This window comes from Macrobrachium nipponense, chromosome 1 (genome assembly GCF_015104395.2).
Source record: "Macrobrachium nipponense isolate FS-2020 chromosome 1, ASM1510439v2, whole genome shotgun sequence".
In the NCBI taxonomy this organism is placed as follows: domain Eukaryota; kingdom Metazoa; phylum Arthropoda; class Malacostraca; order Decapoda; family Palaemonidae; genus Macrobrachium; species Macrobrachium nipponense.
Window position 1 is genome coordinate 136,467,077 of NC_087200.1, and position 13,021 is coordinate 136,480,097.

Genomic DNA, 13,021 nt, shown 5'->3' on the forward strand with positions numbered 1-13,021 from the left:
GAAGGTGAACGGGGCCCTTACTTGACACCCTGAACTTGAGTTACCTGACGAAGGAGTGCCCCCTGAACGAAGCACATCACCGGAGTCACGTCCGCCCAGCCTAGCGCAAAAAAAAGGTGGATAAATGGTTTCTCGATCACTTCGTGCCCTTGATGAGGCGGTCCCATGCCGTCGTAGGATCCCTCCGTCGTATATATACACCCTGAGCCAGGCTCTGCAGGGCATAACACGGCAAGTCAAGCTCTGTTGAGTACCTTAGCGCTTCAGAAGAATCCGCTCTTCAACTGGTGAGTTGAGTTCCTCTCTGCGCAAGTGCAGGATAGAATTGGTTCAGTTCATTCGCCTCTGGGTTTGCTGTTGCTCTGGTGAAGAGGAAAATTTTTCATCGCTGCTTTAATTAAGCAGAAAACCTGTTCGCTTTTATATCGACAGGAACATTTTCCGGTTCCTTATTCACACAGCCAGATAAATAAATAATTCTCTATTTGCTCTTTCACGGAAAAGATGGATTTTTCCTTTATTCGGTATCTAACAGATAGTTAATAACAATTTCTTTCCCCGAGAGCATAAGCACAAGAAGGAAGCCCTCTGCTCGCTGTTGAACAAGTGCAAGTCTTGAATCATAGTTATCGAAGTTACAGATACAAGTTAAAGAATCATACAAATCTATAATTACCTTATAGACTGATGCAAAAAGTTTCCTTCAACGTACTGAAATGCCAATTAGGCATTTGCTACGCACGTTTAAGTGAGAAGAAATGGAACAGGAAAAGTTCATCTGTTTACTGGATCTTTTTACAACAAATATAAGGATATTAATTCTGCTGTTCAGTAACATCAGTTTAGTTGAAATGAGCCCAGCATACCAAATTATATATAGACAATTCAGGGCCTTGCTCTATCGCTTTCATTGTACGTATGTCTATTGTTCGAACACTTTTCCAGAGAAATTTATACAAACCTCATCCGATTTTTGCGGTTTTGTGTTCTTTATCTATAAAGCTCTCTCTCTCTCTCTCTCCCTCCTCTCTCTCTCGTCTCTCTCTCTCTCTCTCTCTCTCATGGGGTTTAGAGTTTCCAGTAGACTACTAACATGATAAGATAACATCCACACGTAACTTCCCATGCAATTATTAAGGTCAAGAACTTTGAAAACATTTAAACAGTAAGTGTATTATACACTCACATAGTGTCATTCACACCGTATATATATGTGTATATATATAGTATGTATATATTAATATATATATATATATATATATATATATATATATAATATATGTATATATATATATATATATTATATATATATATATATATATATATATATATATATATATATATATATATATACTTTAACTGTAACCCAAACTGCGCCTCTATGAACATCAAACTATATTAACATGGAAAGCATACGTTTCGGCTACAATTATCACTAACACTGAGAAGACTGGGCAAGGTGGTATTCTTATGATATATATATATATATATATATATATATATATAATATATATATATATATATATATATATATATATATATATATAATATATATATAATATAAATATATATATATAAGTCTATCACATTACCGTGATTCATATACAAATAACGAACTACAAATGTCCTTTAATATCTAATTCGCTCTACCTCGGAATTAAATATGTTTTCATATATGTTTAACCGAGAGGGAATTTATTAAAGCAATAATAGAATTGGCGATCGACAGACGCGAACCATCGACCTCTCAATTCCAGGAGTGGCAGTGAAGCCCCAAACAACCCCGCCACCGCAAGTCCTGGAATTGAGAGGTCGATGGTTCGCGTCTGTCGATCGCCAATTCTATTATTGCTTAATAAATTCCCCCTCGGTTAAACATATATGAAAATATATTAATTCCGAGGTAGAGTGAATTAGATGTTAAAGGAACATTGTAGCTCGATATTATATATATAATATATATATATTATATATATATATATATATATATATATATATATATATATATAATATATATATTATATATATATTTATATATTATAAACGATTCTCTTTTTTCAGTCAGCTTTTCGAACGTCCTCGTTTGTATGTATATTTCTAATACACATTTTTTTTTTACATTTACACCATAGTGGGTTTCTTTACCAATAATAATAATAATAATAATAATAATAATAATAATAATAATAATAATAATAATAATAATAATATATCACGAAATTAGCTCGTTCATATAATCTGATTCCCATTGCCTATCTGTCAGGTTCATATACTTGGTTTCATTTAATACTGGTAACGGATTCTCTTCGTTTTTCCTCTGGACGTGATCTTCATTTCCTTCAGGTCTGGTCTAGAAAAAGGCAATGGATAGCCCATCTCTTTACCCTCAGCAGAGAAAAAAAATCACTGGCTCTTCTTTTCTTGGAAGTCTACCACGAAGAAGAGTCGTGAAAGATTTATGCCTCAGTGAAAGAATTTTGATGAAAGCCTTGCGATTCCCCACAGGTGAAAGATGCACGCCCAAACCACAGTCGTAGTGGCACTCTTGGCCGCCCTAGTGAGCTCGCAGGTCAACGCCCAGGTGCCAGACGCTATCAGGAAGCTGCGGGAACCTCTGACCAAAATCAGCCTCCGAGAAATGTTTACGAACATGGAGAATCCCAACACAGTCACTTTCTACACCAAGTGCGTCATCGGAGAGGCGACTTGTGACAGAGTCGGTCACGCTCTCAAACGTGAGTTTTCTCGGTTGCGTTATGTCGTTCGATCACTGATTAGATCTGTAAAAGGAACGACAGCATTTGAAGAGATAAATAGCACTTCAATCAATTAACGTCACTATAAGTATTTTTGTGGTTCGGTTATGACAGGGTTTTAGGATGTATGACTTCCAGTGTTAGATTAGATCTGTGAGGTGAGCTATAGTGTTTGAACAGAGCAGTTCAACCAGTTAACAACACTACAAGTAAGGTATTTTAACAGAGAGCAGTAAGCCATGACTAATCTGATTAAGTATATTTCCTTTAAACAGATTACCATTATTGTCATTGTTATAACCGTTAAGAGATAGCTAGCCAAACCCCTGGGTTGCATTTGTATGTTCTCATCGTTTTGGCCAGGAGAGAGCTACAGTATTTGGACAGAATTAGTGCGAAGCATTAGTGCCACTATGAGCACGATATCAAAATGAGAGAGCAGTGAAGTTAATATTACTATTCTGAATAAGAACATTTACTTTAAACAGATTATTATGATCATCATCATCATCATTATCACGATTCTAAGGTAGCTCAACTAGACCACTGGCTTACAATTGTATATTCTCATAGTTTTGGCCAGAAGGATGTTCTCATAAAATAGGTGGAAATCAGAGCAGGGTAAAGTTAAACAAGTCAACGAGCTAAGAGGGAACAACACAAAGGGAGGCCAGCGAGCATCACTCTTGGATGCCTAAAAAGAAAAATGACGTTGCAAAGAACATTTACTATCTCACATGATGCGTTGGTTCTCCAATCCCTAATTCCCTTCCTGTTCTTCTTCCCTGCAGATATTCTGACTGACCACATCCCTGGACAGAATCTCTGCCACGGCTGCACTGACTGCGAGAGGGAGCGCCTCGATTACGTCATTGATATCGTCAAGGAGAAGTACCCCAAACACGCATGCGCCGTGCAAAATAGCTTGAAAAAGAATTTGTTTGGCACTAGCGTGTGCGCATAATCGAAGGGGAAACGTTGAGATGGAGGGAGAGGGTTATCGGTGCTAAACACAGTGTTGTTCCTTCCTTTTGAATAAATAGAGTTTTATCGAATATATAGACTAATACTGTGTTTGTTTTCACTCCTGACGATTGTTTTCAGAAGGGAAAGTACAAGCTATTCTTATATCCAAAAACATTCACTCAAAAACAGTTTATGGCAATACAACTATGCTATCTGACCCGTAGGTACTACTGACTAGTGAAGATGTATCATTCTTACGTTTATTACTAGTATCAGTAGTGATATGTGCACTCATTCACAAATACAAAATTTCTGTGGAATGACATTAACAAATTTTGAAAAAATAAGAAAGGGCAAAAACAATAAAAACACAAATAGAAAATTGATAGGATGAAAATAAGTGGAATCTCGAAAGCAATTAAAGAAAAAAGTATACACATATATATCCTATAAATTCCAACACATACTTCACTTCTATTATAAATATGTCATTACTCTAAACAGTTCATCTTCTAGTTAATAAATTTCCAACACCATTCACATTTTCTCCCTGTCTCTTGTCCCTGTATAAATTAATTGCAAACGATAGTAATTAGAATTAGGGTGCAACGGACTTTGTCGCGACTGTTATGGAAAAGCTTCAAGATATCAGCGAATACTTTGGGTGGTTGAACGCCACAAGTGTCCGTATGTATATGTATCATAATAATATATATATATATATATATATATATATATATATATATATGTATATATATATATATATAAACATACAAAAGGTGGTATACCTGATACCAAAATTGCTGCTTGTTTAAAACTATAAAAAAAAAAATATTCATCTACTACACTGATAAATTGCGAAGGTTATTCTTGCAAAAATATTAAGGTGAAGGTGAAGATAAATCCGGCTATATATACATATATATATATATATATATATATATATATATATATATATATGTGTGTGTGTGTGTGTGTGTGTGTGTATATAATATATTATATATATATATATAATAATATATTATATTATATATATATATATATATATATATATACATACATGCATACTAGCTGACCCAACCTAGCGCTGCACTAGAAAACTCTGAAATGAACTGATAAACTCTCTCTCTCTCTCTCTCTCTCTCTCTCCTCTCTCCTCTCTTTCTCTCTCTCGTCTCTCGGTCTCTCTCTCTTTCCTGTTAAGATTGTTGATTCATTTGCATTGCCCAGTATTTTTGACATTTTGTAGTTCACCACTTCTCCCCACTATTCCTATTGACGCTGAATTTGGACTTGAAAAGCATGGGAGTGTCTCTGTTCATCCCAGCAATATCAAAAACTATGGAGTAGACACTAACATATATTATTTTTTTTTTATTGTTTTCATTTAACCCCTTCTCACCCCCACCCACCCCCGCAATACTTCATATCATGGCTTAAATTGGACTTCAAGGGCATCGGGAGTGTCACTATTCACCTCAAATTAGACTGATATTTGTCGTTTTTCGCTAATTTTTACATGTCATCCCCTTCCCAACCCTTCTCAACGCTCCCTTCCTACTGGGGCTGAACTTGGAATTGAAGGCCATTGGAAGTGTCACTATTCATCTTAGCAACCTCAAAAAATATGGCTTAGACACTAATATCTGTTATTATCTGTCATTTTTATGTTACCCCCTTATCATCTCCTTTCCTATGAGGACTGAACTTGGCATCAGGAGTGTCACTATTCATCGCAGCAACCTCGAAAACTATGGATTAGACACTAGTAACTGTCGTTTTAGGTTATTTTTAAATGTCATCCAATTTCCACCCCTTTTCCCTTCCCCCCCCCCCCCTCTCACTATTGGGGCTGAACTTGACTTGAAAGGCATTGGGAGTGTCATTATTCATCTCAGTGACCTCGAAAACTTAGGATTAGACACTAATATCTGTCGATTTTGGTTACATTTACATGTCACCCCTTTCCCATACCTCTTCAACCACCCTCTCTATTGGGACTGAACTTAGACTTAAAGGGCCTTGGGACTGTTAGTATTCATTTCAATGATCTGGAAAACTATGGGTTTAACATTAAATCATTCATTTTTGGTTATTTTCACATCACCCATTCCCCCCTAATTTTACACAATACCTCCATGTTTAAGAACTTGAACTATGGCTTGAAGGCCATCAAGAGAGTTATTATTAATCTCAGCCACCTCAAAAACTGTGGATTAGACGCTATTATGTTGTTTTCAATTATTTTTTGTTTTATTTCACCTCTTTCAACCTCCTTCCTCACACACACTCCCTTTGGTATCAGTGATGTCTTGTCCCCACATTATTCTTTCCCCGTTGCTAAGTTATATGTATATCTAGTTTGGCTGAAATTGCTCAATGGATGCTAAAGTGTAAGTGACACAAACACACATACACACAATACACCAAACCCATTTATATATATATATATATATAATATATATATATATATATATATATGTATATATATATAATATATATATATATATATATAAAACTATTTTTTGTTTTTATATATACTTTCAAGGAACATAAACTGAATAAGCAAACGCATTCTTGACCAGGAGTAATAGTTATGAACAACTTTACTTTTCTCTGTCTTTCTCTCTCTCTCTCTCTCTCTCTATGCTCAAAACAGGAAATCCTTTTGTAGGCCAACAAGGCTAGCACATCTGCCTTACCATCAAGATATAACGGCTAGAACCACGCCCTGCTATGAGCAGTTACCTCTGTGTCGTATATCAAGATTTAAACCCTATAGTAATCAATATATTTCCAGTTAAAATATATAACTCTTTAGCACCCCTCTAAAAAGGTGGGCCACAGCACACGAAATCACAACAGCCCACTGAACCAAGGTCAGAGACCCAATAAACTGGGTCTGTAAAAGTACATTGTCGGAAAGCCATCTGATGAAGACTGGACAGCAAGCAGTTAGGTCACTGATTACTGGTTACCTGTTTGGGGATAGAGTGGTAAGTATATTGAAAGATAATATATATATATATATATATATAATATATATATATATAGATATATATAGTATATATATATATATATATAATAGATTATATATATATATATATAATATATATATATATATATAAGCAAATACCACAGGAATGTGATAAGCAGAAATCCTAACGCTTTTCGTCTTTACTAAGAGAAAGCGCTTGGATTTATCCTATCATTTTGTTTCTGGTATTCGCTTATCTAATCAGGTCAAGTGCATCTACTGTGAATTTTGAAGTGTACGCACACACACACACACAAACACACACATATATATATATATATAAATATATATATATATATATATATATATATATATATATATATATATAATTCAAGTTAATTCTTCTTAGACAAGAGATACGTATTTCAAGTCGTATTTCACAAAGGAAAATGAAAGGTGTGTTTTGTTAGGATATGCCCTACAATTTCGTCCTCCAATGGGACCTCTTCTTGGAGCGTTTATCAATAAACGCACCAAGAAGAGTTCATTGGAGGACGAAAATTTTGGGCATACTCCAACAAAGACACCTTTCATTTTCCTATGAGAATATAACTGAATACTATGTATACTATAATGATATTTATATATATATATATATATATATATATATATATATATATATTTATATATATATATATATATATATATATATATATATATATAAATATGTAAAATAATCCGGAGGACATAGGAGTAGTCTTACGAACCAAATCTTTTAAAAGTAATAGAAATGAAAACATTAAAAGGACGTAAAGCAATGTGCGACAAGGAAACTAACATTGAACTGAACTTCGGAATTTGTTTGGGAAGAAATAAAAAGGGAAAAAGACAAGAGTTCATCATAAAGCATACTGAGCTTACCAACAAAGACATCAATCAACAACACATTATGTTACGATAATAATTGCGATTTACAGCGTTATATATTGAAGAACATGATCAGATATGTCTCAAGTTTAACGTTAATTCTTCTTTGAGACGCAAATTCATGCATGAATTTCCATACTCTGTATGAGTATGAGAACTGCATGAAGTCCGTAACTCACAAAATAATGTTATAAATATACGTTTCATATTCAAACATTGTATCTAATGAATTAGTTGAAACTTTTTTCACGACAATTTTGTTACTACATTAAAAATCGACGAAAAAATTAAATATGTTGTTGTTCAGCTTCTGGGTGAAAACCTTCTAACCTGTATATTAAAAGATGCTAAAAATGGATTGAAATGTGTACGTATATATTCAATTACATAAAAAACAAAACTTAAAACTCAATTCAAATCTCAGCTTTCAGTTTAAAATTACTTTTGAAATGCCATATTTGAATCTAATGTTTTCCAATTCGACTAATATATCATATAACACTTGAATAATAAATATATTATTATTATTATTATTATTATTATTATTATTATTATTATTATTATTATTATTATTATTATTATTATTATTATTATTATTATTATTAGGGAAAAACTCTCTATCACGAGAGTATATATAAAGTTCTAAAGGGTCCACAATAATACAAAGTGTAAAAAAGTCCGTGTATAATTTTGAAGACTTTACAGAAAGCTTCGAACCCTTCCCTGGGTCATCTTCAGTCCAAATGAACAATAAGTTACGACAAGTACAGAGGTAAATTTACCTCTGTACTTGTCGTAACTTATTGTTCATTTGGACTGAAGATGAACCCAGGAAGGGTTCGAAAGCTTTCTGTAAAGTCTTCAAATTATACATGGACTTTTTTACACTTTGTATTATTGTGGACCCTTTTAGAACATTATTATTATTATTATTATTATTCTTATTATTATTATTATATTATTATTATTATTATTATTATTATTATTATTCAGTAGATGAAACCTGTTCACATGGAACAAGCTCACAGGGGCCATTGACATAAAATTCAAGCTTCCAAAGAGTTTGGTGGTCATTGGGAAGAAGTAAGAGGAAGTAAAGGGAAATACGGAAAGAAAATACCCCACTTATTAAAAATGAAATACAGTAATTAATTAATAAATAGATAAAAAGATAAAATGTATTGAAATGCAAGAAAAATAGCAATATAAATCCTAAATCATTCAATTACTGATGTCATTATTTACAATATGTTAAATTATATCGCGTTACAGCATATTGCACATAAATAGAAAATGAAAGCAGGTTGTGCACTGACCGCTTAAACTATTTTCACGACTGATGACACTGGTATTATCTGTGGAGGCAAAATGGTAGCCAGAGGGAAAGACCACATTACAAATGAGACAGGCGAGAGTGCAGTTCAAACTTGCTCGTAAGCACTGCAGATTAAATGAAAAGCAACTAAGAGTCGATGCAATGTCTAGAAACTTAGAATCCGGTGATTATCCTCGGCTTTGGAAAGACATCCAGTCCTTAAATCCCAAAACTAAAAAGCTGTCACAGAGAATAGGGGAAGCAGTCGGTGGGGCGATCACTTCAGCAATATCCTGAATTGCATAAACGATCAAGACTCCCGAAGGGATGTACAGTGACATATATGACAGATTTCACTCTTATGAAACATATTATGTCCATATTGTATGCAATAACTGCGTTTCCGCATTGAAATAATAGATAAATATGGAGCATGCTATGTTGCCAGTTAGTGAATTTTGAACGAAATCCTATGGAGTTATGTCGCATGAGATATCACTGTACATAACCTCCTTACTGATAACATTCAACTTCATTTCGCAGATCGTATTAAGCCGGGTAACAACCGAGATGCCACTAACCTAATAATAAATCGCGCGGCTGCGATGGTCTTCCCTCGGAAACTTTCAGATTCTGCCATCCGATAATTTGCCAGACTCCCTACTCTTGGTTCACTTGTTACCATTAATTAAAAGCAAGCTAAAGGATGCAGCTGACACTGGCAACTACCGGCCGATTGCAATCACAACGGTCGCGTCGAAGATACTTGAGTCGGTTCTTCTAGTGAGACTTCTCCCCTTCCAACACACCACTGACAACCAGTTCGGATTTCAAGCAAACCACTGAACCGACACCTGCATCTACGTACTGAAAAAATTGCTGAACTATTGCCTATCCTCAGCCTCTCCTGTTTTCCTATGTTTTGTGGACGTGAGAAAAGCATTTGTCAGAGTAAACTACCTGAAGCTCTTCCTGAAGGTATCGGGCCTGGGGATTGGGGGGTGATTTTCGACCAAGTTGGCAAAGTTGTGTTTTTCACAGTATCTCAAAGTTAATGGTGTACTGCACTACCAGACGGAAGATGTTGCCGATCAGAAGCATTCTACTAGGTAAAAAATTTAAGACCCAGTGCATGTCGTTGCTCCCGAGATCGCTTAAGCATATTGCAGAACCACAAATTTTCCGGAAATCATCGGCAGGAATTCGTGCACGAATTTCCGTATTTGGATCACATTATCACAGACGACCTAAAAGATACAGCACACATAGAACAGAGGCGTCGTAAACTATGTGCAATTGGCAACATGATTGCCAGGAGGTTTGCCTTCTGTCACCGAGACTTGAAACTGCTGCTCTTCCGCTCATTACTGCCCTACAGTATCTATGGGGTGTTCCCTGATGGACGAAACTACACCAGGGAGACTATGGGACTGTTCATAATGATGAGACGCCTCACAAATACTCCTCGCTACCACTCCGCCACACAGATTTTCACAGAAAACCACCTGGACAATTTAAAAATCATTGTAAGGAGAACAATGTCCAGTCTGATCACCCGACTGAGAAACAGCAGCAATTCGCTCCTACAAAGCATCATAAGGAGTGGGGCAAGAAGATCTAAATTGTTGGGAAGATGGGAAAATGAGGCGTTTGTTCCCTAAATGACTTAATCTCTCTTTTTGTAAAATGTCATCTACAGAATCTGTCATTTATATTCTATCGCTACGATTATTGTTTTTGCTGGTATTTTCCTTTTTTCATTATTACTGTGATTATAATCAATATAGTTTTTACATTCCATTTATTAACTATTCTCAATCTTAGTACGGTTATGACCATTATTTTGATTACCATCTTTTATACTACCACAGCAAGTGTGGTATTGCCGATTAATCTTTTTGTTTTTCTTATGTTATTTTATGTATCTATACTGTGTTATTGCCTATTCTTTGTATATTCCATGTATATGGCCTTGAGCTGATAATAAAAACTATTATTATATTCATTATTATTATTATTTATTTTTTTTTTTTTTTTTTTTTTTTTTTTTTGCTCTATCACAGTCCTCCAATTCGACTGGGTGGTATTTATAGTGTGGTGTTCCGGGTTGCATCTTGCCTCCTTAAGAGTCCATCTCTTTTCTTACTATGTGCTCCGTTTCTAGGATCATACTCTTCTGCATGAGTCCTGGAGCTACTTCAGCGTCTAGTTTTTCTAGATTCCTTTTCAGGGATCTTGGGATCGTGCCTAGTGTTCCTATGATTATGGGTACAATTTCCACTGGCATATCCCATATCCTTCTTATTTCTATTTCCAGATCTTGATACTTATCCATTTTTTCCCTCTCTTTCTCTTCAACTCTGGTGTCCCATGGTATTGCAACATCAGTGAGTGATACTTTCTTCTTGATTTTGTCAATCAATGTCATGTCTGGTCTATTTGCACGTATCACCCTTTCTGTTCTGATACCATAGTCCCAGAGGATCTTTGCCTGATCGTTTTCTATCACTCCCTGTGGTTGGTGTTCGTACCACTTATTACTGCAAGGTAGCTGATGTTTCTTGCACAGGCTCCAGTGGAGGGCTTTTGCCACTGAATCATGCCTCTTTTTGTACTGGTTCTGTGCAAGTGCCGGACATTCGCTTGCTATGTGGTTTATGGTTTCATTTTTCGTATTGCACTTCCTACATATGGGAGAGATGTTATTTCCGTCTATCGTTCTTTGAACATATCTGGTTCTTAGGGCCTGATCTTGTGCCGCTGTTATCATTCCTTCAGTTTCCTTCTCTAGCTCTCCCCTCTGTAGCCATTGCCATGTGTCATCGCTGGATAGTTCTTTAGTCTGTCTCATGTATTGTCCGTGCATTGGTTTGTTGTGCCAGTCCTCTGTTCTGTTTGTCATTCTCCTATCTCTGTATATTTCTGGGTCTTAGCCTACTTTTATTAGTCCCTCTTCCCATGCACTCTTTAGCCACTCGTCTTCACTGGTTTTCATATATTGCCCCAGTGCTCTGTTCTCGATGTTGATGCAGTCCTCTATATTTAGTAGTCCTCTTCCTCCTTCCTTGCGTGTTATGTATAGTCTGTCCGTATTTGCTCTTGGGTGTAGTGCTTTGTGTATTGTCATATGTGTTTATGGCTTTTATCATATTTCCGGCGTTGAGTTTTGACTTGTGTATCGCCTTGAGTCTCTGCATATATTCTTTTCTGATCGTGTCCTTCATCTCTTGGTGTTTTATATCCCCTCCTTCCATTATTCTCAGGTATTTGTATCCAGTCTCATCTATGTGTTTGATGTTGCTCCCATCTGGTAGCTTTATCCCTTCAGTTCTTGTTAGTTTGACCTTTTGTATGTTGACTAAGGTGCATTTTTCTATTCCAAACTCCATCCTGATGTCCCCAGATACAATCCTTACAGTCTGGATTACATCTTCTGTAGTACTTTTGTCATGGGAATCATGGCTACCACGAAGAGTAGTGGGGACAGTGAGTCGCCCTGGAAGATTCCTCTCCTAATATTAACCTCTGCTAGTCTTATTCCAGAGCTTGTAATTATTGTATTCCAGTTGCACATTGTATTTTTGAGGAAGCTAATGGTGTTTTCCTCTGCCCCATATATTTTCAGGCATTCTATTAGCCATGTGTGTGGTATCATGTCGAAGGATTTCTTATAGTCTATCCATGCCATGCTTAGGTTGGTTTTCCTTCTCCTACTGTTCTTCATTACCATTTTGTCTATCAGGAGCTGGTATTTTGTTCCCCTGCACTTCCTTCTGCAGCCTTTCTGTTGGTGGGGGATGGTGTTTGTCTCCTCTAGGTAGTTGTATAGCCTTTCACTGATGATACCTGTTAGTAACTTCCACATGATTGGTAGGCAGGTGATAGGCCTGTAGTTACTGGCTATATTTCCCTTACTCGTCTTTTTGTACTAAGGATGTTCTTCCTGTGGTCATCCATTTGGGTGCATGGTGATTTGAGATACAATGCTGGAGTTGTTCTGCTATTCGTGGGTGTAGGGCCTTAAAGTTTTTGAGCCAGTATCCATGGACTTCATTACCGGACCTGGCCTTCCTTTCCAGT

General features: G+C 35.9%; 1 protein-coding gene across 1 annotated transcript; it reads left to right on the forward strand.

The window, feature by feature from the left end:
- The first annotated feature begins 137 nt into the window (after positions 1-137).
- On the forward strand, positions 138-3,823 carry LOC135219658 (uncharacterized). The gene is made up of 3 exons (XM_064256601.1): positions 138-287; positions 2,506-2,735; positions 3,548-3,823. Exons 2-3 carry the CDS (start codon positions 2,513-2,515, stop codon positions 3,718-3,720), a joined length of 396 nt encoding a protein of 131 aa, XP_064112671.1. The 5' UTR covers positions 138-287; positions 2,506-2,512; the 3' UTR covers positions 3,721-3,823.
- The last annotated feature ends 9,198 nt before the right edge of the window (positions 3,824-13,021 follow it).

Excerpts from the sequence above, each read along its gene's own strand:
- LOC135219658 (XM_064256601.1), top strand. The coding sequence starts at position 2,513 with ATGCACGCCCAAACCACAGTCGTAGTGGCACTCTTGGCCGCCCTAGTG. Across the intron at positions 2,736-3,547 it reads AGTCGGTCACGCTCTCAAAC|ATATTCTGACTGACCACATC; the intron begins GTGAGTTTTCTC and ends TCTTCCCTGCAG.